The sequence below is a fragment of the Pocillopora verrucosa genome, chromosome 9 (assembly GCF_036669915.1).
Source record: "Pocillopora verrucosa isolate sample1 chromosome 9, ASM3666991v2, whole genome shotgun sequence".
Taxonomy (NCBI): Eukaryota; Metazoa; Cnidaria; class Anthozoa; order Scleractinia; family Pocilloporidae; genus Pocillopora; species Pocillopora verrucosa.
The window spans coordinates 22,219,845-22,245,923 of record NC_089320.1 but is presented as its reverse complement, the minus strand read 5'-3'; the positions used below and the strand labels follow the sequence as shown (position 1 = coordinate 22,245,923).

General features: G+C 37.6%; 5 protein-coding genes across 5 annotated transcripts; 2 read left to right on the top strand and 3 right to left on the bottom strand.

The window, feature by feature from the left end:
- The first annotated feature begins 196 nt into the window (after positions 1-196).
- Positions 197-3,024, top strand: LOC131783860 (poly(A) RNA polymerase GLD2-B-like). Its single transcript, XM_066172644.1, has 3 exons — positions 197-1,464; positions 1,625-1,841; positions 2,233-3,024. The coding sequence occupies exons 1-3, from the start codon at positions 1,153-1,155 to the stop codon at positions 2,679-2,681; spliced, it is 978 nt and encodes a 325-aa protein (XP_066028741.1). The 5' UTR covers positions 197-1,152; the 3' UTR covers positions 2,682-3,024.
- Positions 3,025-3,434: 410 nt separating this feature from the next.
- On the bottom strand, positions 3,435-6,979 carry LOC131783859 (poly(A) RNA polymerase GLD2-A-like). Its single transcript, XM_059100637.2, has 3 exons — positions 6,501-6,979; positions 5,321-5,537; positions 3,435-4,780 (listed from the first exon to the last, which is right to left on the bottom strand). The coding sequence occupies exons 1-3, from the start codon at positions 6,822-6,824 to the stop codon at positions 4,332-4,334; spliced, it is 990 nt and encodes a 329-aa protein (XP_058956620.1). The 5' UTR covers positions 6,825-6,979; the 3' UTR covers positions 3,435-4,331.
- Positions 6,980-7,308: 329 nt separating this feature from the next.
- On the bottom strand, positions 7,309-20,254 carry LOC131783810 (uncharacterized). The gene is made up of 21 exons (XM_059100581.2): positions 19,960-20,254; positions 18,726-18,810; positions 17,607-17,674; positions 17,305-17,374; positions 16,557-16,700; positions 16,091-16,297; positions 15,628-15,707; positions 14,932-15,037; positions 14,585-14,725; positions 14,287-14,414; positions 13,797-13,943; positions 12,924-13,017; positions 12,674-12,788; positions 11,928-11,997; positions 11,535-11,682; positions 10,894-11,080; positions 9,996-10,102; positions 9,697-9,761; positions 9,157-9,253; positions 8,331-8,475; positions 7,309-7,778 (listed from the first exon to the last, which is right to left on the bottom strand). The coding sequence occupies exons 1-21, from the start codon at positions 20,041-20,043 to the stop codon at positions 7,649-7,651; spliced, it is 2,418 nt and encodes an 805-aa protein (XP_058956564.2). The 5' UTR covers positions 20,044-20,254; the 3' UTR covers positions 7,309-7,648.
- A 125-nt stretch (positions 20,255-20,379) lies between these two features.
- LOC131783832 (U7 snRNA-associated Sm-like protein LSm10) lies at positions 20,380-20,733 on the top strand. The gene has a single exon (XM_059100606.2). It carries the CDS (start codon positions 20,380-20,382, stop codon positions 20,731-20,733), a length of 354 nt encoding a protein of 117 aa, XP_058956589.1.
- A 299-nt stretch (positions 20,734-21,032) lies between these two features.
- On the bottom strand, positions 21,033-25,895 carry LOC131783857 (protein FAM228B). The gene is made up of 8 exons (XM_059100635.2): positions 25,661-25,895; positions 25,370-25,531; positions 25,064-25,141; positions 24,210-24,308; positions 23,596-23,694; positions 23,002-23,082; positions 22,272-22,504; positions 21,033-21,671 (listed from the first exon to the last, which is right to left on the bottom strand). Exons 1-8 carry the CDS (start codon positions 25,763-25,765, stop codon positions 21,407-21,409), a joined length of 1,122 nt encoding a protein of 373 aa, XP_058956618.1. The 5' UTR covers positions 25,766-25,895; the 3' UTR covers positions 21,033-21,406.
- Between the last annotated feature and the right edge of the window lie 184 nt (positions 25,896-26,079).

Here is a 26,079-nt window from a genome sequence, read left to right as displayed (position 1 = left end):
ACTGAAGTAACTTGAATAAGTTCCTATGATTACATAAGGGAGACGAATAAAGTCTGGGCAATTCATTGTGGTGCAGCGCACAATTTGACTTTTGTTAATCTTAAATATCATAGTTAATAGGTTTGTAAACATTAAAAAAAGTCGTTTATCAAACACCAGACAGCAAACCAAACGATAATCAAAGTGAAGGTCTTGATTCAACTTTCGTTCTTTCAAATTTCGCAGCGTTAATTAAGAATGAAGAGTTCGAAACTGATTTTCTAATTCTCAGTAATAAACATTTTATCCAAGTAGGATTTAAATATTCGATGAAAGTTACAGTCGAACCTGTACTAAGCGGTTTCCCAAAGGGAATGGCCAGGGTGACCGTTTATTACAGGTTTACGGACTCAATACAGGTTGATCCGCAAATAGCTTGTGTGATGTTCGTGTGTGACATTTGTCCTAACAGTCCATAGTAGAAAGATGACCTACAAAGTATTGAGGATACTTGAATTCACAGTGCTAGCATCGATTTCGGGAGATAAACATGGAATACTGATTTGACTCGAGAGATTAAAGTGAAAATTGACGTATTTAGAGGGGAAAAATTTCGGGAGTTTGACAAGCGACCGCTTAATACAGATTCCACTGTATCTCTGATGACGGATGGAGTTGTTCAGAATGTCTAGTGTTATTCTTCCATGTAAAACTGTTCGCAATTGAGGATATGGTGACAGCCATAGCACGTTAAAACCACCAAAAAGGATGTCATATTTCCTTGTACTGTTTCAGACTCATTGACTGAATACTTTTAAAATTGATATTCCTAATCGTTATCTAAATTATTTTAATTATTTTGCTAATGTCAGAGCGGGTAAAGAACAATAATCTGAATTTATTAAGCATTTTCAGCGGGTGAGTTCGAGTAATGAATTAAACTCTAGAACACTCTGTAAACAGGATGTCAGAATTTACATTGTAATGGACCAATCACAATTAACAATGCGAGGCATTTCTGGGAATTTTATTGTTTACGGATGATATTGCGTTTTCTTAGAAAACGTTTGAAACTTCGTCGAAGTAAACACAAATTCTCTGGTAAGCAACAACTTTGTTGTCACCCGAGGGCTTATTTTTCATTCATTTTCACTCAGATTTGGGTCGATAATTATGGCTAATGAAAACACTGATAGAGACGCTCAGTTGAGCTGTCAGATTCAAGAGAAATTTTCAGCAAACCAACAAACGCCAAAAATTTATGATCAAAAGGACTCATGGCGGCGGGAAATGGAGCTTATTATCCAAGAGCTTTATCCTAGCTGTCGCCTTGTGTTGTGCGGGTCTTCTGCAAACGGATTCGGAAGCACTGATAGCGACATCGATCTCATTTTGACTGCTAAAAGCAGGGAAGATGCTGAAGATTACATGTTAAGAAGAATAGAATCGCTTTTCACCAGGACACCCAGACGCTTTGAAACAAGGGTAAGGTCTTTTCAATCTATTGAGTCAATATCACTGTCTCCCTGAGAAAGCCTTTTTGAAAAACGATTAATTATGCAAACTTTAATGAAATATTAATTAAAGTGAAGCTATGTGTAACGAAGTGTTTTAACATTTACGAAGGCTAACATAACTTTTGCAGGTGATCACCGACGCTAGAATTCCAATCATAAAACTCAAAGACAAGGAAAAGTCTTTTGAATCTGACATCTCCGTCAACAACTGGGCAAATGTTCGCAACGCTTTCCTTTTGAAATGTTACTCCGAGTGCGATCCAAGAGTGAAACCTCTGGTTGTCATTATCAGACTGTGGGCTCAGAAGGCTGAGATTACCAACGCAAGATTACACCGACTTGCTGGTAATGCCTAATAAAGATATTTTTCTATTCGGTATGCTTTTTACACCGATATAGATGAACTTGTATTCCTTGTTGGACAATTTATCGAATTACCTCTAAGAAACCACGGACGGCTTTATAATTTTCCTCGTAATAAGTTTATTTCTTTCTCCACCGACTACGTTTCTTACCAATTTCGTAAGTGCCCTTCTAGTACCAAGAAGGGGGCAGGGGGGAGGGTGAGGCTGCATCCTCATTTGGTAGGAAATGTACCTTTTACTGTGGAAGTCAGGATGAAGACTATTAAATCCCTGGTATTTTGCAATATTTTTTCATTAAAACTTGAACTTGATTTAATTATTCCATGGTAAAGGTTTAATATCTCACTATAGCTCAATTTTTTGGTCCACAGGTTTCGCAGTTGTGCTACTTGTCATTAATTACCTACAAGCCGGGTGTTCTCCCCCTGTTCTCCCCTCGCTCCAAAAAGATTTCCCAGAGCTCTTCCGATCAACAGAAAATGATGTCATATCCAAACTCACCGGCAGCGCTCCTCCCCAAGTAAAGTCACACAAATCCAAGAACACGCAAAACGTTGGTGAGTTGCTGATCGGGTTTTTCAAGTACTACTCCTCTTTTGATTGGAAAAAAACCATATCTGTTCGAATGGGAAATACTCAGCCAACTTCACGGTATGGAAGAGTTTGGAATGGGCCCTATATTAAGCTGGAAGATCCGACAGACGAAGGAAATGTCACAAGGGGCGTGTATAACTCGAGCGAATTCACACGCATAAAGAATGCCTTTCAATCTGCCTCAACTCAGCTGGAACAGAATGCATCTCTACAAGACATTTTTTAAGCTAAAACGATCGCATCCTAAAGTGAAGGGGATGAATGGTTTAAGTATTTAAAGTTATCTTTCAAAACTTAGTAGTTCAAACGTTACTTGTATGCCAGTAAAAGCTTTTGATACGCGTAATAAAAAAAAAAATAGCCGATAATTCAAGTCTTTGTACGAATAACCAAGGGAGTGACAGCTGTATAAAACACAAGTATGCATTGCAGACCTATCTAACCTTTCTTGAGGGTGTTTTGTTTAAAATGTTATTCAGATAGTTTATTTAATTAAACCAATATACCAAATACTACGTATTTTCTTTACGTAAATTTTCAAATGGAGTCCTCACATTCCTCCAACATTAATGCCGAGTTTACTTTATTCTTTTTTATATTCAAACTGAATGATCGATGAGATTTTCAAAAGAACGACCGACTGAAACAAAAACTTAGTTCGTTTTTTCTTTTGTTAAGTTCTTCCAGAACTTTATGATTACACCTAAATTTTTTCATGATTTGTTAGTACTGTTTCCCTGTCAGGGAATACGCTGTGGCTTAACGGCAAGGGTCTGTCTGTGATAGCTTACATAATACATGAACTGCTCCGTTTATTTCAACTGACTACGTTGATTGCAACTTAGAATGATTACCACACACTGATGAAAATTTATTAATCCATTAACGATATCAACAATATGGATATGGATGAAAACAAAGATAATTTATTTGTTGATGCAAAAATTGGAATCAAAGTTTACATTTTGAAGGTCTCCAGACTTCTGTTAACGACGAAACAGCTTCTAGCTTTATATAAAGTCAATTACGAACTTGAACTCAGAACAGTAAAATCAAGTCAAGAAAAAGAATGAGCTTAACTCAGTTTACTCAGAAACAGTGTCTCGAAGGCCCTTTAAGTGGTAGAAGTGCTGCTCCTAAAATAAAAGGCAATCTATGACTGCATGTGCCTATTGTTGTATGGTTGTAGAGTATTGTGGTAAGAAAGAAATGAGGTGTAACATGCACCTCATTTTTAATGAGGTACATGTTTAATGAAAGGTTAATGAACAGGTTAATGAACAGGTTAATGAACAGGTTAATGAACAGGTTAATGAACAGGTTATTGAAACAGCTTTCGTCGATGCCAAAATTTGTCAAAAGGAGGACTTGGTTAGAACAGAGTTTGTATACTGGTCAATTCACGGGCTGGGGACAGGGCGGGAAATTCATAGAAAAGATCCATGTATAAAATGTGTATCAAATGTATTTTGATACAATACTTATGTACGCTTTGCGTACCTAGCACAATAGATAGTGAGTGCGTACTCCTGTTAATTCCGAAGATCTATAGTTCGAGCCCCAGCAGCTTCAACTATTTCTCTATCGTTTTTTCTTCTCTTTTCTTTTCTTTTTTCATTCTTCCATTCAATTCACAATGTCATTCTCCCATATTATTCCTGTAAATGACATCTAAAGTTTTCACATTGTAACTCTAAGCAGTTTCAGTAACCTTATTTTTCTCTAGCTTTCTGAACACGAAAATGGCTCTAGTGAAGAACTTATTTAGTTTCTAAAAGCAAAATTAGGGTTTTTTAGCGAGTTTTTACTGTGTAAGGCAAAAATTGAAATTAGTTGGAACAATTTAGGGATCTACGTCAGTTTCTTCTTCGGATTCCTACAAGATTTCTTCCAAAGACGGATTGCTTCTTAACTTCGAGAGAGCGCTACTGAACGCACTCTTTATGCGTGAGAACTCGTAGGAATCATACACGGATCTGGTGACGTTACCCCCATCTGAGGGATCTTCCAGGCGAATGTAAGGTCCCCGCCATATCTTGTCGTACGTCGAAGTCGGTCGGGTATTTCCAGAACGAATCGACATGGTTCTACTCCAGTTAAAGGTGGAGAAGTACTGGAAGAAGCCAACCAGAAGCTCGCCAAGACTCTGCTTGTTATCGGAACTGAAGGCTTGAATTTCAGCAGGAATATCTGAGGTAAGCTTGTCGATGATCACACTGTTAGAAGCTTGGAAGACCGCAGGGAACATTTGTTGCAAGGCAGGCACAACAGCAGGGGAGCATCCTGCTTGAAGATAATGGATTACCAAAAGAACCACGGCGAAACCTAAATATTAAGAAGAATCGACATATAAAAGGAGATCCTAGCAGCTCAAAGGTAGACCAGTTTATGCTTTTTTCCCGTTTAGTTTCTGTAAATTTTCATTTTTCTCTCTCTTACGCGTTTTGGTCTAAGTTACAAGCTTTACATGTCTGCCTGTCTTGTAAGAGTCAGTCATATGTTACTCGCATCGTGATATGTGAAAAGCTACATAGAACTAAACTAAAATGAAGGGACTTTTTTTTTATTTGTATTATTGAGCTTGTAAACGAGTCAAACCAGTCAACCTTTCATCAGATCATGTGGTTTTATCAACTGCGTTGATAATGTAAATTGACCACCGTTAAGAGTTTAATAGCTGACGTTGCAAGCGTTAAAAAAAAAAGAAACTCTTTACGGTGGCCAGTTTATAATGTCAACTCGGTTGATGACACCAAATTGTCTTGAAAGATCCCCCCCACGCAGCACCAAAACTTTCTCTAGAAATTAACCCCCTTTATTGAACCTCAAATCCGCCACTTTTTTAACAATCGGCAGATTTCGTACCTGCAAGTCTTTTGAGTTTTGCATCGGTGATTCCTGCCCGTTGAGCCCACAGTTTGATGACCATGACCAGCGGTCTCACCCTTGTGTCACACTCGGAGTAACATTTTAGAACGAAGGCGTTTCTCACGCTGGTCCAATTTTCCACACTGATATCAGTTTCAAATGATTTCTCCCTATCTTTGAGCTTGATGATAGGAACTCGTGCGTTTGGAATCACCTGGGGATTGTTCAAAATTCAAAGTTGACTTTAAAAAAATTTACTGCTGCATATCAAATGTTTACTTGTCTAGTTTTTTTTTTTCAATCAAAAATATCTCTCACTCGGCGCTGACACCATCTTGAAATTGGCTTTAATAAAAATTATATCGTTTGCCGAGAGAACATCAACTTTTGATATTCTCTTGCATATGCCAATTAGGTTGAAGGTTAAAGCACAATCTAACCTCGGGATCGGTAGAAATCGAAGTGAAAGACACTTTGAGGAAGCTTCGAATTAAAAATTCTGATCAATATGACGAAAGGGAAGAACCAGTTTTTTCTTTGATCTCCCCCCGAGTCATTTTTGATGCTTTATAGAGGAAACCCACAAACAAAAAATTAAATCATAATCTAAAGTGTTTCAAAACGCGGGAAAAGACACGACATACTAGTTTGTCATGCATATCTTACGTAGGAATCTGATTGTCGTAGTCGCAGACATTCAAGCTGGGCTCAAATACTATTACATACTCTTCGACAGTTACACCATTTCACCAAATAAGGACCATAGAACCCGCAAAATATGCGATGGCACGGGGAAAAAATGCGGACTGAAAGCGGAGTAACAAAATGGCCCCCGGCTAAACGATTCAATCTTTTATTTGTTTCCGTGTTTTAGGCTCGAAATTTTGTGCATGGAACTATTAGGGGCAACAGTTTCTTTTATAAGTCATCAAGAACTCTTAATGGTTTCGTTTGTGTTGCCTTCGTCTTTCGCACACGCGTTATGTGATCCATACAGTGCACAAGATTAGACCGTATGTATTTAAAAAAAACTGAAAGTCAAAATATTATAAAATGAAATGGCAGGGGAATAACAAGTCCCTTATCTCATGGTTTTACGCATTATACGAGCGGATATTTTCCTGATTGCTCGTATTATTTATAAAAATTATGCAACTCACATAAGGTGTGGTACTACCTCTGTTTGAAAACGACGACGGTTACTCGCAAAAAGCGACTCTATTCTCCTCAACATGGAAGGTCCAGTCATTGCTGCCCCTTCAAAGCACAAAACCAGGTCGATATCACTATGAATGCTGCCAAACCCGTTTGCGGACGAGCCGGAAAGAACGAGTCGACATGACGGGTAAAGGGTCTTCACTAAGTCTTCAATTTCCTTTCTCCATCGATTCTTCCGATCAAATACTTCACTCGTTTGACGATTATCCTGAAACTTTTGCTGAATTTGTGCGCTTAGTTGATGATAATGATCATCTCTCGAGCTGAAGTTGAAACTAGCCATGAACGTTCAACCTGCTAATATCGTAAACCTTGCAGTGACGAAATTAGAGCTTAATGCGGCAGCCTGCCTAATCCTTTAGTTGTTGACTTTCAACCAAACCAAATGTTAACTACTAACTACGTGAAACAGACGACAGATTTCTGAGAAAGTTTTCACTCTAGAGCGGAAAACAAGTTACATGACAGAATGACCTTTCAGTGAAGCGATGAATCTGCAAGCTGATTGGTTATCAAGGTATATTAAACATTGACGTCAGTCAGGAGCCCATTACCAAAGTAACGGGCTCCTGCGTTACTCACGTTTCTAGGAAACTCAATCACATTCTCGGAATTTAGGATTCCGAGAAAGAGGCGATGTTTCATGAATTCTGATTGGGCTGTTTATGATACGTAAAATTTACCAAGTAATCAAAATTCCTATACAAAGATAGACTTTGATAATGTTTCTTATATGATGATTGTTAAAACCCTCGGTAGAACACAAGTTTGAAGTTATGATTTTTATTGGGTCTTGTATCGCCTTTGTACTAATAAAATAATTTGAGTTATCACAACAGAAACGATAACAAACACTCAACAGCATAACTACTCTTCATGGTAAACGGAAACACTGTCTCTCATTCTTTATGCACCACTGAGACGTGCAAATCCTACAAAAGGACTTGTAGAACGGGCTTAAAGTTTATCTTTGGTTAAAAATGCACTGTAGCCCTGACAGCAATCCATCAAATTTGGTATAATCTTCAACGCTAGAAGATGGCATCTTTGTTGACGACGTAACTGAACGTTTCTTAAATCTATGAAAACATTCGCTCGAATAGAGTTTTAAACCCTGGCATGTGGATAAAACGCATTTTGCTCTTTATTCTCGCTCAACCAATTCAAGGTCAACTCGTCTAGTTCTCGGACTTGCTCGTTGCTAACGTCACTTTCCAGAAACTTTGTTGTTGATGAGCTGTTGAAAAAAAAAATTTTGGCATTCATTTATCATTGTTTCTCGACCGACCCAGATTTTGCTGATATTTCAAGAGATGGTCAGATGTTTGTCCAAGATTCTTCGGATATTAAATTTTATTTGTCACATGGGGGTACTAGAGCTAGGCAACTAGAGGACTGGTAGCGAGCTACAACGTCCCCGACGGAAAAAAAATTGAAGTTTACCTATGTCGTAAATGATCGCCGATCATCACAGAAATCTGGGACGTGTCGGGAAAACAACAACATTCCCGATTTGTCGCCGACCATCCCAGAAAATCGGGGATCTCTACGATTTCGGAGTTTTCATTTGTCGGACAAATCTGGGACGGTCGTGAACCAATGAAATCCTCAATCGTCTACGATTTGTCCGACAAGTGAAAACCAGCATTATCGACAATTCGTTTAAAGGAAAAACCTCTGTCCCATCTCTTCCTCTTAAACAATCAGTACACTACGCAACGGACTCACTTTTCAATTCCGTACCCTTGTCGGATAAAATAATCAGAGGATCCAGGAGTGAAAAGCTTACCGGAGTACTTTCCAAAGGGAATCCAGGTCCCCTTTGTGCGAGTGAAGAAGGACACCTCGGAATTGAAGCCAGTTGTGTGCTGCTTCTTTGTTTGAACCAAGCTTCAGGAGCAACCGCGTATGCTTATAAACTGTCTCAGGATGTTCTAACGAATTGAAATAATAAGGAAAGTTGTAGTGTGGGAAAGTTAGAGCATTTTCCAATTGAGTTTTGAAAGAAATCCGTGATTGTATTGCTTTTCCTTTACTGCGCTCTGTGACTAATAAGGAAAAGTCGCGACTTGGTTTCTTGCAATTTCCCGCGGCCGTTTAAACGTGTTTAGTCTACGTTCAAATTTTCCTTTCCTTTCAAAGGAAAGGAAGTTACTATGCTCTCTGTTCCATGCCGACACTCAATCGAATAGCGCTCTTATTGGGGTTGGTTAGCTGCAACCACAAAACACACAATGAGGCGTTCATGTTCGAGACTCAGGGCCGTCTCTAGCCCAAGAACGAGATCAAAATCAAAATCATCATGATTTTAACGTCCACTGAGAACCGTTTTAGCTTTACCAGGCCTCATTTCTTTCCCTCTCCACCTCTGCAATATGCACTTAACTTCTCTTTTAAAATACTGAACGTTTATAGCGGTTCAATATGGGGAAGTACGGTGCTCGTGAGACTCTGATCAGAGCTGGCGCCATATGTGAAGCCATTATTATTCACTCCATCAATGCCTCTGTTTACCAAAGAGTGTTGATGGGCCAGCCACATATTCTCATTACCGTTCGAGCAAAGGCCAAAAGTAAACACTTAACGTCACACCTGATGCTGGTTAGACAAAATACCTGCTAAACACTCTAAACTGAGATGCAACTGATGCAAGGCATCATGGGTCTGACCCAGTTCATCTAGAATAGAAGCCTTCTGATCGTACGCTTGGACCTGAAAGGAAAGAAAACACACACAGTAAGATAAAGACAGCCAGGCAAGCAGTAGGTCGATCGCACGGTCCAAATAGTGGCACTACATATCTGACACAAACATTTAAATTCTTTCATGATCTGGCGTATTACCACGACAGAGTCGCACAATATATTTCATGAGAAATGGTGCAAACAAAAACAATAAAAAGTAACGAGAAAAAACTAGAAGAGATGGGCAATAAGCCAACTCAAACATTCTAATTAACTTTGCTTTCCGCGAGTTTTTCATGCGCGTGTCAAGCATGTGTATTCGAATTTCTGAAAGGCACCTTTAACAAACCATTATTTGCCGTTTGCAGTTGTCCAGGGAGGCAAAGTCAATGTTAACCTAAATGACGCCAAATAGTTACCTTCTACGAATAAAGTTTGACCCACCTTGCTAAACAAATATTGTATACTTACCTTTACTCTAGCAGGCCTTCTTGAGTTGTCAGTTTCGCTTTGCTCCTCGCACGAAACATTGTCTCCTTTTAAGAGATAAAAGAAAAAAAATTCAAAGGATTAACAGAAAAGGTTTCGCTGAAAACTTAACTAGGACCATATACATTCAACAGACTCAACAACTATCACTCTGTCGACCAACAGAGGTTCTTAGATTACTTCACATTCAACTGCGCGTCAAACGTGAGATACATGAATGACTTCAGTTCAGTTGGCACTTACCGCGTCCCGTATTTTTGCAACAAGTCTTATCAACTTACCGCAGTCGAGCTTTCTCCTTTTCCTCTGTTGTCCATCATTATCCTTGTGGCCTTGGATTCTTTCTTGATTTTTTACTAACTGGACATCTTCCAGTGCGACCAGTACCCTAAGATGATTTTGGCAAGTGTATTGCACAAGTTAGATGAGAAGCTTTTCTTTCTATGGCAGAGTTCTGTGATTGCTCCTAAAAATAAAATGCTTGTGGACCCTGTCTAACCCGTCAGGATAATTTTTGTTTTATCAGCAATTAATAACATCAGAAACTATTCGCAAACATCCAACGCTTGTTACCAAAGGTTCTTCTAATTGGTTCATGACGTTCTTCGGCGCATTATCATGATAATCTGTCATACCGTATATGGTTTTGATTATAAGAATGCCTAAAGAATGGGCCTGGAGGCCTATACAACGATTTAACGGTAGATGTCTCAACAGTTAAGAATATATGAAAGTCGTATATTTGAACTGCGGATAAAGACGTGAGTGAAAGTGATCCTCGCAGTAATGTGCACTACTTGGGCAGTAGTGAAAATAGTGACTTTAATATATTCTTAACTGTTTATTTATCACTTCACGGGTTTATTTGGAACCAACATAATAACTAGCTCCCAGTTGGCTTGTTAGCTCAGTTGGTAGAGCGCTGCACCGGTATCGCAGAGGTCATGGGTTCAAATCCCGTACGGGCCTGAATTTTTTTCAGGCCTTATTTTCACTACTGCCCAAGTAGTGCACATTACTGCGAGGATCACTTTCACTCACGGTAGATGTCTCCCTTCAGTTCTTCTACCTAATGTAGTTCACGGTCACTAAAACTTGACTGTTTTCTCCAAGTACGCTGCATCGAAGCAAGACGAAATATAATTACGTCGCATACGTTTAAAGAAGAATTCACAATACCTGTTGAGAGACTGCAAGGCCTCTAGTGGTTTTTGAAGATGAACCAATGACTCTGCTTTCAGCATAAGCATTTGTACGTTGTCAGACACCGCTTCGCTATTGAAGGTGCTCAAATAATCTTCCCCGTCATCTGATCGCAGCCTTTTCTTTGGAGCTTTATCGTTGGCTCTTATTTCATCGTTGTGACCTTTGAAGGCAAAAACAAAGTCGAGTCAATTCCTGGAGTAACCTGTGACGGACAAACTTTCATTCAGGGGTGGGGTTGGGGTGGAGTACAGGCTGGTAGTGCCTCTGAAAGCTCCTAGCAGCAGACACTGGAATTAGAGGGGAGTAGACAAAGAAAGTTTTTACAAAGTACACAGTTTGGACTTAAAGCTGCTAGCTTTCATAAATCGAAAATAAGAGTCAATTCAAATAAACAAAACATTTTCTCTAGCCACAACTGGTCGGCGGAAGACCAGTTCGCTATTTTCAAAGTGCAGTGACGAAGATGAAATTATGTAAGCGAAAGATCTCCAAATAGTGACATGGGTGCAGTTGGAAATGAAAATTGTAAAGGTAACACTTGTCATATTTGTCTGTCTCAGTAAACCTCTTTTGCAGAGAAAACCTATCACAAGCCCAATTCACCAATTACATACCTTGTTCAGTAGGTTCTCCATGCTCGATAGAAGTAAGAACTTTATCACAAATTGTCACCGCGTCTTCATGTCTCCCAGCTTTAGACAGCGCAAATGCACATTTTTTATACAACTCGGTAGGACTGGGGAGATTTTGGACGTTCGGCCGCTAAGAATGAAGAAGTGTTACAATGATTGTTGATCGTATTTTTAACTAAAACTGGGCATGCCTTACATCGAGATGAAAAAAAGCCTAAATCTGAAAACATTTGCGAAATAAGGAGATGAGAACCGAGATTTTACCATTTTTATGAGCTTGCGGCTGAAAATGTACCGGAATAAATAAGCTGGTTTAAAACTGACGCATTTCAAACAAAAATATCAGTGAGAACGAGAAATTTATGACATTCTTACAAAGTTGGAGGTGCGCACTTCTACAATATTGACCAGCAACTCCAGAAAGTTCGTCGCTGCTTCCTCGAACCTAGCAAAAGATATGTATGTATTTAGATACTGTTGACCATAAAAACGCACGAGGAAGTTGCTTTCATACGAGGACTGTGGGTACGTTGGTATTGATTAACCAAGTAAAACCGACAGATTGAGGTAAAGGTAAATTTTGCCGAGTGACGAGAAGTTGTCTGATGACTGTGAATTATGTCAAGTGACAGAAAATGTGTGCTGTCGATAAATGATTCCTAGTAAAGGTGAAGACGTATAACGACGGTAAGTAACATGTAAAGACGGAAAATGACGTTGAGCGGCGATCAATAACATGAAGTGACAGTAAATGATGTTTAGCGAAGGCAAATAACGTGTAGTGTGGGTAAATAATGTCTAGAGACGGCAAATGATGTCTTCAAACGAAAAATGATGGGTACCGACGATTAATAATGTCTAGTGGCGGTACAGGATCGCAAACGATGATAAACAACGTATACTGACGGGAAATAACATGTAATGACTATTAATAATGTCAAGCGAAGGCAAATAACGTGTAGAGAAGGTAAATAATATCTAGTGACGATAAATGACGTCCAGCTACGGAAAATTATATCTAATAACGATAATGATATATTGTGACAATAAATGCCGTCTATAAACGAAAAATGAATTTCAGACTTCTTGGAAAATCAGATTATTTAGAAAATCCCTCAAACCTTCCTAATTCTGAATATCTTTTCGCTAGTATGTAAGTAACCCATTCTTTTGACATGCGAGCACTTGACTTCGAACTGCCCAAGGAAAATCTTGGAGGAACGGATAATTCCACATCTAGAGGAACAAAATTTCAAAAGAATTGTGTATTTAATGAACCAAAGAGTAGTAGGCTTAGTTAGTTGGCTCATAGAAGAGAGTAAGAAGAATCAGACATTGAGATGTGTGGAGTGAAAGTGCTCAAGCCCTTACCTAGGTTACCTTTACTGTGTTCTCTGCTGTGATCTCGAGGACTTACTACAAGGTGTTGGCAAGTCTGTGGCTCACTCCCTCTAGCCTTGATAACCTAAAAATACAAACAAATATAGATAGAGAATACGCTTATAAATTTCCCTTCCACGATGGAGCAGTTTTCAATTAAGTGTCGAAAACCAAACCAAATCAAAACAAAGGTTAACTTTGTCACTGGCCATTGACAACTCCATGTGTAAACAAGAAAACTTCTTAAGGCACAAGGAAATGCCAGTGACCAAGTCGCGATTATTTTTAGTTTTGCATCTGATTTGCTGAGATATAATTTGGTTCCAATGACTGAGTTGAAAATGTCATTTTACTACCGTTAAGATTTTATATTTAAACGAGCATTTCTTCGCTTCTTAAGGCCTCAAAGTTTGAGGCCTTAAGAAGCAAAGCCAGCCAGGCGGCGAGAGGTTTGCAGATCTCCGGCAAAGCGAGTTCTCAGATCTCTTTTCACAGGTCTCTCCGTAAGGCGGAGAAACACACGTCTTGCAGCGCTAAGAGCGGGGGCAGCTCGCAAGCTAGCTGTTTTAACACTTCACTCTCCAGTGCAGTTATGTCTGCTCTGGCATAAGGAAACACAACTAGTAAAACCTTAAGAAGCAAAGCCAGCCAGGAGGCGAGAGGTTTGCAGATCTCCGGCAAAGCGAGTTCTCCCCGGCTTTTCACAGATCTCTCCGTAAGGCGGAGAAACACACGTCTTGCAGCGCTAAGAGTGAGGGCAGCTCGCAAGCTAGCTGTTTTAACACTTCACTCTCCAGTGCAGTTATGTCTGCTCTGGCATAAGGAAACACAACTAGTAAAACTGTTTTTAAATTTTAAACATACCTCTTTTAAAAGTTCAAGAGCTTTTATTTGCGCTTCAAACTTGTCCATCTTTTGATATTGAAGAGAAATGTTAAAAAGAGCCTCCAGCTGCTGGAAATCATGTTCCAGGGCATCCTTGAACTTCGCTACCGCAGTGTGATGTTTACCCTTGGAAAGATATAAAGATAACAATGAATTGTTAAACGACAACATCAGGGTAAGAGGAATCACAATCTCACATTGGCTAGACGCCCTCACATCTTAGCTCAAAGGTGACACATGAAAATCTGGAGGTATTTTAACTCTTTCACTCCTAATATCTGATTAGTATAATTCTCCTGACTGTCTGCCATGTGATTCTAATGATATTAGTTTGAGAATTTGTTTTTCCTAAGAATGACATAACCAGGCCTTGGCCCCGGGAGCACTCCTTATGGAGTCCAGCCCCTAAACCACCAGACTAAAGAGCGCATATTTCATGTCAATTCGATCTTTTACTTAAAACATCTACCTTGACTGCACAGCAGCACCCTAGCATATTCAAAGTCGCAGCTCTGTTCTGTTCTTGTGAGATGGATAAACACTCCTGAAAGCATGTCAGTGCACTGTCCACTTGATTTTGTTCATAGAGAATGTATCCTGCAACCATACATAACAACAAAATCACTAGTACTTAAGCCCCTGTGCTGTACTCTCCAATCATATGACGGTTATAGACAAGGAAGAGTCTTTCAACTGCCTAATACACATCTTCCTTTTTTTTAGTTAATTGCATTTTGACTTTAAATCAATACACCAAGACTCCAAACCTTTGAGATAGAGATCATGAAAACCAACATCATGAGTATTTTCTTTGCCCCTCAGTATTTCCAGTGCCTTTTCGTATTCCTTATTTGCAAAGAGGGCAAATGCCAACAGACTTGTCACCACCGACAACAGACTCTGTATATCTGTTGAGGAATACAACCAGAAAGCACTACCTCAACTTTTGACATGTTTTCGTTTATGGCCACTGGGATTATTATGTAACATGCATTTTATCTTACTTACATGTTAATCTGTATGATACAAGCCCTAAATTATCACTATTATTATTATTACTAGCCAAAACAGTAACTAAAATAACAACTATAGGAATCTGAATATGCTATCTTGCCTGTCAAGTCTTTGGTTGAGTGGGTAGAGGAAGTGATTATACTATTAGAAATTGATGAGCTGTGTTCTAAAATGAAGAGGCATACAGGAAGCCGATCAGCAGGTACCTAATGATCAATCAAACAGATAAAAAATTTAAAATAAGTAAGAACTAGACAGTGTCTGTTCTACCCAATTTTTTCTTCTGTAACATTTAAATCATCTCAGTTTATTTGGTGGCATTAGAGGAGATTATGGTGTTCAAGGGAAAGGCAATAGTGAAGTTATCATCCCAAGTGTGCAGAAAAAAAGTGATGAACTTAAAAACAATTTTTATAACTTTAGTTTCTTAGCAACTTCAATTCATAGATAGGCCAGATATGCTTCAAAACAAGATTTGATTCAAAATTGTTAGACAAAATATGTATATAGTAACTTTATTAAAATGCAAAATGTTTTTGCCTCTTTCATGCATATATACTTTAACAGTACCTATGTATAAATTTTGGTTCCCCTTTTGACAGGAAATGGAAAAAGGAAGTTTTAATTCTCCACTGCATATTAAGTAAAGGTTATAGGCATTATTACTTTTGGTCATTTCATTCTGTAAACAATGTGGAGGAATCTCAGATACCTTAGATACAACATAACAGAGTACATCTAAGTGATCAACATGAGCTTTTATAAAATGTTTGCCAAATTGAATGCTGTTACAAACCTCATCAGTAAAATTCATGTTTGAATCCACAAGTTTCAACTGACTTTGCATCAGGTAAAGAAGTTTTACAGCCTGGTTCACTAAAGGAAAAAGGTATCAAATAGGCCTTGAATTTCCCTCACTGACAGAGAAATGATTCATGCTAGTTTGAAATTCTTTTACCCATTAGCTTTCTCTTAAAACTGTCACTGCATTTGTTTGGTGTATCATAAAATTTTCATAATGATTTTCCTAATCTTATTTTAAAAAAAAAACATCGAATGATAAAATTTTTAAGTTATGGTTGCAGAGGTTTTCAGACTGACAGACAAACAAACTATTAGGCAAAAAGACCTACAGGTAGACATACATATATAGTTAGAGACACTGACTGACTGAGTCTCAAAGTTAAAGAGGCAAACAAATAGATAACACAGGCACAGCTAAGCACAGATGGACCAACTGATTATCAAAGAATACTCACCTTTCTCATCAATTAGCCACTGAAATGCTAAAAGGCAGCAACTCAACACAAAGGGGCCACACCCAATAGATCTCTTGATCAATTCCTTAAACAATGCTGGTAGAAGTGAGTCTATAGTACACTCAATGTTTGCTGGACCAAAAAGATGTATGTTGCTAAAGTCCTCTTCCCCTTGGTGACAAGGTTCTATTCTGAATGCTGCAAGTCCTGCACATATTAAAGAAACAAATATGAACCAAATCTGGTTGGTACAACCAAAAGTGAAGGAAGAGATTATGGAGGAAGGATGGGATCAAGAAAAAAATTAGCTTTGAAGTTATAAGCATATAAAATTCAAACTTGTTTAACCCCTGAAAAGAGACAGAAATTCAATTGATCTCACAAGGTGTTAATTCTGCAGGTGTAGAATAACAAATATATATTTTTGAGTTTGTAAAACACTGTAAATTCTGGTATGCGTACATACCTCTACAGATGCTTTGGTGGAGTATGGCAGCACTTTTGTGAATACCTCCAATGCTCACATTCATCTGGTCTTGTAACAGCAAGTGGCACAAATTATACACAACTGCTTGTTCATAGCAAATGAATGCCGTATCTGGTGGAAGGCCTATAAAAAGGTAAAAATAGTTTTACTTGTTGTAGGATAAGTCTGTGATTAACAGCCAGCATTTGGACTGGTTTGCCCTTTTTTTCTGTATGAAGGAATGGGGAATGATTGATTACAGTAAGAAGGAAATTGTTGCATAGCCCATTGACATCTTTCAGATTTTAGTAATTAAATGCAGTTGTAGTACAAATTAATACAACAAGGGGAAATTCAGTCACAAAATGTTCACCATGGCTCAATAATAGGGCAATCCATTCTTGGGTGGAGAGACACTGATATTTTCAGTACTTCAAAATAATGTCTTTTACAACACAAGGCAAGTGAATTGGGGCTTCAATCTACACTATGGCTCCAGAGTCCACCTCACCATTTGACCATTGCATCCTCCAGGACTCAGTAACAGATGAAGAATAAATCTGTGTTTGGAAAAATGAACCCACCGAGCCCATAATTGGGAAATAACTTGGGAAATCTTATGAAATGGGAATACCTTTCAACAGAATAAAAAAGTGATGTTTTATTGCAGTAATAAATCAGATCTTGATAAATTTAAAACTTTCATATCTTAGCTAATACAAACATAGACTGGTTGGAAAATACTCACCTTGGACTCTTTCCAACAGAGAGGTGAAACTCTCCAGAACATTCTGAACTGATGCTTTACTGCCATCCTCCTTTTTGATTCAATGAGATGAAAAGCAACACTGACCAATCAAATGTTTAATTAAACTCAGCTTTTATCCAACAAAGTTTGAACCATTACATAGTGTTACAAACCTTCCTGAAAGTTGCATACACAAGAGACCAATTCTCTAGCACTTTTTACAAAATTGGGACCTCCCTGCAAAGTGAGCTGAGCGAATTTTGTTAAATGATAATATATATACCACAATAAGAAATACTCACTTTTAAGCGATTCACAAGAAGGTCATTTTCAATTACCCACTCCTTTATGTCAAGGTTCATAAAAGTTGCTGAAATAAAGTAAAACACTGGTAAAAAATAAAACATAGCAAAAAAGTTTAGACCATGATTATTCCATCATTAACTCTTACAAGCCATAGCAAGTGTGATAATCTAGCTGAGGCCTCATCTTCATCCTCTAACTCCCTGAAGTGATTAACAGGTAATGAGAATACTCAACCTTATCAGGAATAAGTTTTCATGATTTGACACCACATTCTCATAACTAACTTACAAGGAAATGCATAGCAGCTAGAGGGGAGAATTAACAATGAGATCTTGGGAGTTAAAGGGTTAAAGCACTCTTTCCAATTCAGGCTGCATAATCATTGAACATGTTAACACATGTATGGAAAATTTCTTCAGCTTTTGGATTGTGCATTCTGCTTGTTTGGACAAGATTTAAGTCCTAATCAGACTATTATTGTCAGTAGTGGTGGCTGGTGTTACAAGAACCTTGGTGGATGTCATCATTATAGTCAAGTGAGGAGTTATTTGTCATTCAAGTGTTATCAAGAACTCTGAAAACTGATTCATTAGTTTTGCTATGATATTATTGGCTTAAATATTCAAGCAGCACACATATTCTTCATGCTTGGGTCTACTTCAATTTTTTGGTATCACCTGAGGAGGTTCTCATAGATGAAACTAGTTTTAATATCCCAGTTTTAGTTTAGTGTGTTGAAAGTAAACAAAAATAAGGATTTTCATGTGTAAGGTGATATTAAGTAGTAACTTCTGGGCTTTGACATCTGTTGAATCTCCCAGAAATTTGTTGGTAAAATTGAGTTAAGAAGAATTCAGATAAACTGACTTATCTCAGCTGACTTACACTACTTGAATGTTAAAGCCAATAACATCACTTCAAAGTCGACCAAAACTTTAATTCAACTGGCAAACAACTCCTCACCTGAGTCTGATCATGAATGATATAAGGTTGTTGAACATCATTCACTCCAACCAACAATGGTCCATTTCCAGACTACTCACACACAGACATCAAATAACATGATCACCTGTAACTCTAAGGCTTAAACCATATACAGTAGTGTTTTTCATTACCTTGTTTTAAAAGTTCCACATACTCTATGAGATGGTGATGTGAAGCTTCGAGAGAAAGGCTACCTCTATGTGACTGTTTTAAGCTCTATCAGAAGATAACTTGATTTTATAATTAGGTTTTAAGTTCATTAAATATCATATTTTATTCTAAAGTTTATATTAAGTAATATTATTGAGTGAGGTTGGGCATGATATCATGACTTATCAAAACTGAGGTCTGAGGTAAAACAGACATGTTGTTTGATAAGTCATGATATCATGCCAAAACAGATCTCAATATTTGTTTCATTATGCATGAAATTCAGCCATTTAAGGTTTCTCTGAGTTTCCAAAAGTTTGAGAACACCACGTGGACAAGGGACTTGAAAACCATGCAGACTTTAAACTCTACATGATAAATGCAATATCTGCTGCAGATATTGGGTTTTATAAAAAAGCTGGATCATTGGATAATGCAATTCAAGAGCTTTAATTGGCTTAACTATCATAGGTTATGAGCCATTATACTGTGCACCTTCATTAGACAAGTTAAACCAAAAGTGATTTTGTATATTGTAGCATTCTATTTGTTATTAAAAAATAATGTTGTGAAGATTTATCTATATTTTAGGGCATTTTTAGTGAAACAATTATTCCACTTGCACTTGTTGGATATGAGATGATTATAGCCAACTGGGCTCTATAGGCCTTGTTAACTATCTATCGCCTCATACCCAATGAGGGTTCATGGAATAATTGTTAAATAATGTCAACTTCACATGCCATTGTATATTGATTGAATGCTCTAAACCAATCAGATTTTTCCTAATAATTCTGACGCATAATAAGTAGATTTCATGAAAACAATCAGCACCATGTCAGCAAAAACCCCTTCAACAATTACTCTGAATGCATGTATAACAAAAGTGCAGAAACTCCACAAAAATGAGGGGGAAGGGGTGAAAGTCTTCAAAGAGGATAGGCAAAGGTGAGACTGTCGGTTGATAGTAAAAAGGTATATATCTTCGTAATCGCAACTTAATTTCATTGTTCACAACCCCTTGAATACAGTTCTTGAATAAAGGAAACAAAAGATTTCCTTAGGGACTAAAGCTTTGTTTTAGAATAATATGGGAGTAACCGAAATCTCTCCTCCATTCAATGAGCTGCAAATGTTACAATTTGCAGCTTAATTAATGAATAAGAGGAGATGGCATGCAGCCACCGATCGTAAATATCAAATACCATAGAATACCCGATGCTCAGCGTCCATTTTTTCGAACATCTTCTCCTCTAATCCTCTGAGCTCTTCTTTCAAAGCAAATTCTCCTTTGATCATGATAGCTCGCCGAATATTTAAAACTTTCACGCTCACAGTCTTTCAAGCCAAAACCTCCCGTCATTTGTTGACCTCTACGATACCCTTTGTGTGACTTATACGAAACCCTTTCGTTCCTACCCTCACTCCCCTCCCCGAGAAAAAAAAAGCCCGCCATTTGATTCATTGGTGGGAAGCAAATCACTTTTCTGCCTGCTTGTTTTTGAACTTCGAATTTTCCTCGAATTCGGCTTGTAACAGATCTAAATTTTACGAGCCTTGAGGAAAATAAATAGAGTGTCTGCATTTACATTCTAGTAGGGTTGAAAAGTTATCTTTTCCCTCTTTCTTCTTACAATGGCGGGTGGTCGAGAGAGAGCTGTGGCAGAAAGAAGCCTCGTTTGTTTGTTGCAAGCTGTGGAAGGTCATAGGACCATTGTGGAATTACGAAACGAGTCATCGGCTGAAGGACTGATTGAAAATGTTGATGGTTTTATGAATGTCAGAATGTCAGATGTCAAGTTTACTAAAGGAAACGGTGGTGATGTAGTGGACTTTCCGACTATGTTTATTCATGGAAGACAGATTCGATATGTTCAGATACCTGATTACATCGATATGAGGAAAGCCATCGAAGAACAGTTGGCCAAAATAGGAAGGACGAGGAAACCTCCCCCCAGAAGAATGAAAAAGGCGAGAGGAAAAACGTGAAGGTAACTTCACGTGGCCAAAGAGACCAGTTGTAGAGAAATATTACAAGTAAGCTTGAGATCAATTGCAAAGAAGAAATTGTAAAGTGTAGTCAGTGGTTGATCTTGACTTGTGAAGTTTTTCTTTATTTTGTTTTGCCATACCCCTTTTTTTATTGTTGTATCAGTAAAACTTAACGGGTCGTTAATTTTTGATTGTGTCAAAAATCTTGTCAATGTATATATCGCGCAGTGTAAAATGGTTGAATTTAATTACCTCGAGAGTAAAAGGTGTTTGGGGGGGGGGCGGGGGGGCAGCCCGAAACAAGTTAACTTAATTAAATCTGCTCTCCTTTGGTTTTTATTTCTAAAACTTTCATATTAAGTAGGCAGCTGCAAAAGATTACAATCAGAATATGTTTATTTATTTATTTACATTGTAAATACTTTAGGCGTGATATTTCAGAAATCAGAAATGTGATTTACAGTGTCCATAGCATGGAAAAAATCTTTTAATACCAGACTTGACTGTACTCCATTACAAAATGTTTTTACTGTTAAAAAATCAAAAAATATGTTTCCATGAAAACATTGTGGAGTTGAAAAATTGTTTTCAAATATTTATGATTTTACGTAGACATTTTTGAGAAACATTGACCCCCTCCCCTTTCACTAAATTTGCTTCTATAGTGTTGTTAATATGATGCACTAAGCTCTGGATAATATTCAAAACTAGTGCCCAGCGGCAAGACATTGGGTATGCGTGGATGGTATGTGGTATTTTTACTGATGGAAGGCAGCTCAGGCCAGTCAAACTGAAGTGTTGTGGCGTGTTTTTCTCTAAACAGCCGTCTCTTCTGGGATCTTAATTCAACATCAATAGTTTCAGGATTCCTTTCTAGCTTACTCCACTCTTCATGGTCAATGTCTGAGTCATTGTAGATTCCTTTCATACGAAGCCTAGGTGAGAATGAGAAGCAGACAATTTTAAGGTTTAAAAATTTGGCTTTTCAAACAATCTACAAGATGCTAATTTTAAGTTCAGAGATGACCTATTCTACATTACATTTAAACCAAGGCCATGCATTTAATGAAAACAAACAGACCATTCAAAGCCTCTTTTTTTGTAAAATTTTGTCACTTAAAAATTTTTTGAGTATGAGGAAACACTGAGTAAAAAGAGTGACACTCTTTTACTCAGCTTTGCTGTCACAGTGTTTTATATTCTTTATTAACCAACAGTCCACCAGTAAATGCAACTGAAAGAAGCATACAGTTTTCCCAATTCATAGTTGCACTCCCACAACCCACCAGCTATGATGTGAAACTACTAAAACACAAATGGTTTGAATTTGACTTTTAAAACAACACCTTAGTTATGTAAACATCATTGGTGAAGGAACAAGTTATTTCAATTTTTCATATGGAAATGAAATTTTCAGAACCTTTTTTTTCAATTCTGCCCTCTGAATGGTGTTATCAAACTGGCTAAAATTTATTGTATATCAATTTTGGGGAGATCATGTCATCTTGTGAATTAGTGCAGTAGTAAAGACTGACCCGCTTCTTCTCCTAACACCACTGTCGATATCATGTAATTGCATTCTTAGCCAAGTGTTACACTCAGTGCCATGCCGACCCAGAGGCACCAGTGGGGCTGAAGGGAGGTGGATCTCTTCTAGTTGTTTGTCACTCATTGTATCTCCTGTGATGCACCTCACCATTGTGCGATCTTCCTCCAATCTTGTTGTTCCTTGAGATAATAGAGGATCATCTAGTTTCTGTGTTATTGCCTGAAAACATCCATCAAATATCAGTTATTATAAGAGCCTTCATTAACCACTTAAGATACTTTAACTGTTGCCAACAGTAACTTATCGAAATGATTTGGATTTACAAAATAGTACAGACTGTTAGTTGATTAGACCTGTGTTTATTGTAGGTAATACAAATTGTACATTGCAGTATTAATGTCTAAATTGAGGTCTGTTTGAAATTTTAAAGCTACTGTGTTAATTACTGGGTTACCAGTTACTTGTGTGTTTAACCCAAGACAACAAGGTGCATTAATTTTTTATAATTTCTGAATCTTTTCCTTTTAGGTATGAAAAGATGAGTGTTCAAAATGAAATGCAAGAACAGGTACTGGGTGGTAGAGTGTCTGACTTTGAACCATCAAACAATAGGAAATGTTTCAAATGTGAGTGGTCAGACTCTCTGAAAGAGCTTGGCTTGTCTACAAAGGCCAATCGGGCATCATTGTTTTCTCTGTTGTCAGAAAGGTTCTCACCTTAAGTGGTGCAGGCCGGTTGGCATTAAGAACTAGTGGATTGTATTCCTCAGGAGACATCACATCTAGGAATACTACACCCTGAGTAAAAAGGAATTAATATCAAACTGTTAGTGATGGTAATGACATTTACATGTGTGCTCAGGAAATTTACTCAATTCTAGTGTATTTCATAATTTACCGACACATAGAGATCTGAGTGTTTCTATAATTGTCAGAGCTGCAGGAGATTAGTTTTGTGTAGTATATTCTTAATAAAATCACTCTCTTTTGTTACCCTATACATCTGATACACATTGCTCAAAACATATTCATATGTTTCTATTTGATTGACCCTTCAATAACATAATTACAATAGAAAAACCAAGCTCATTTTTTTCATGATACCAATTTTTGGAATTAATGTGTTTTATTTATCTTAAGTTTGGAGAGACTGCAGATAGCAATCCTGTCTTGCACTATTTTAGCTATTCTTTCTTAGCTCTACAAAGTCTAATTTTCCTTTAAAAAAAATCATTGAAAATAAACAGTGATATATATATATATATATATATATAGGGACACACACACACATATATATATGTATATTCTCACCTTTTTGTTACTATAATCGAGATATTTCTTGTAAATATTCCTTTTTCTTCTATCCAAGTGTCTGTAGTTTGGGCCATTCATTTCTTCATCTATTTTTTCCTAACAAAATATTAATTGATTATTTAATTGTGACATAACAGTCAAAATCAAAATCAAAATCAAAACTTTAATGGGGCAATACAACTTTTGTGAGATGGTATTTTCTGTAGTTATGATCTGATGTTGGTTTTCCAGGCAGTTACACTGTTTGTTTTCACTTAATAACTGAGTTAGAAATAATGTAGCTCAGTCCATCAAAATGTAGCTGGAGAACCTTGCACCATCACCAGAGAATTGCACAGTTGCCAGAGAATTCTGTGGTTTCTCATCTATTTAACACCCAGTGTTCTTGGGCAAAAGTCAAACTGTGTAAATCAGCTCAACAAGGCTTTGAGTTTGACCTCATACACACCTCCACAGGTTGTTTCATGGTTATGCTATCATCACCAGTTATTAGTTTTGTGCTTAAATGTATCTTGTACTTGCTTTCTTAACCATTCAAATGCAATATTTACAATGGGCTGCAAATAATAAAGCTTGAGCATCAGCTTTTAAATAATATGTATTTTACTTACCTTGACAGGACTGTACACTCGCTCACTCCATTTCTTGAAAAGCATTTGTTTCTTTCTTCTGTCAAGGGCTTCTTTCTGGTCAATAAAACTGTCAACATTCTGTTGAAAGCAAAAAGTAAATGAGCTAATGCATGAGTCAATTTTAAGATGGCCCAAAGAGTTGTTGACAGCCACGACCCCAATGTGTAGGAATGGAAACAGGGGGAGAGGGAAAGGATTGAACAAAGGATAAGATTGAAAGCAGCCAGAGTGGTTGATGATTTTAATTACTCGCAAGTTTTGCATAATTGAGTACGAGCCAATCAGGATCAAGTAATTTGTTTAGATATGAGTTAAAACAATCATGGTTTCACTACTTCTTTAAGGGTGGTGGTTACACTATAGGTTAAGTTGTGACAATTTGCAAACAGACTTCACCTGTGTGAGTTCTTTGCTTCAGTAGGGCAACTCAAAGAGAACAAAATTGTAGAGGCAAGCATCTATTTGCAGTAGTTAAGTTTGTCAATATGTTGTCGATAAATAACTTAGTTTGAGCAATCAAGAAAAATATAATCATTTTGATCAGGTCACTAAGTTTCTCGACACTTCCTAAATGTGCATCCATATTTTATGCTGGTATATCTCTAGCGTTTTGCGGCAAAAAAAATCACTCTTCCCGTGACCGTTAGTTGAGCATAATAACGTTCCTAATGTCAACCAACACCGCCTTTTAATTAAGGTATGCTAATTAACACCTTAAAAATAAATAATTACCGTTCTTAGTTGTCACTCTCTGCACAACGACTAAAGCCCTAACTTAATACCAGGATTATCTAACGGGACAGAAATTGCTACTTACTCACTTACAGACTTACCTTTACAAAAGTATTCTCGTTATCAAGGAGCGTCGTGTACATATTTTTAGTGGCTCGTGACTCAAAGTCGGTCCTTTCCTACAGAGGGAGGATAACCGATTCATCAAGATTAAAATTTAAAATACTAGAGAGTTCCTTTAGTATCCGCTTTGTTGATTTGCGCGGTTTGAAGGCCTCTGTGTATTTCGGCACTCATGCTGAGATGAGATTTTGTCTGAGTCAATAATTCAAATACGAGAAATTCTTTCGAAGTTAATTATTCTCTGAACATTTATTCTCTTGGGCTGGACTCAATGATAAGACTACCTGAATATTTCGAACGGATTTTTCATTCAACCAGGTCTGAATTCTGAAAGAATGGTCCGAAGGACAGGCTGACTTGGCACTGGAAGCTCTTACTTCCGAGTACGTTCCAAAAGGTTTTGGTCTCTCGACTGACGACGCCGACACTGCTCGTCTATGATTATCCTGCAATGAAGTTAACCATAAGAAGTCACACAGTATTGAGGTTTAACAGATTGAAAAAGCGTTGCTTTAACTTTTATCAGATATACGTAGATAACGTACTTAAATATTGAAAAATTACTTCGTCATCACCTTGGAGAGTTCATGTTTGCCATTGTCGTCCAATAGCTCGTCCACAATATCGTGAGTGTGAACAGAAATACGGCCGTTAACGGGTCGTTTTGGTCGAGACATCATTCTGTTCGTTTGCTGCCTCGTCCAGTTGGATTTTAGGCCTCACGAGGACAATTCTTTCATAAGCAGACTAGAGATCAATCACTAAAAAGTTACCAACAAAGTCACAAATATCACAGCTTGACTTGCTTGAGGACTTCACGTGTAAATTATGAACTGTTCCCTTGGCAACGAATCAGCTGTGTTTTGCAAACGTTCTTCTCCCTTGGGAGGGTAGGTGACTTTGGATACTTATTTTCATGAATTCAATCTTTTTGCAAAATCACTTTATCCTAGTATGCATATATTCAAAATTTTTGGAGAACGATACGCAAAAG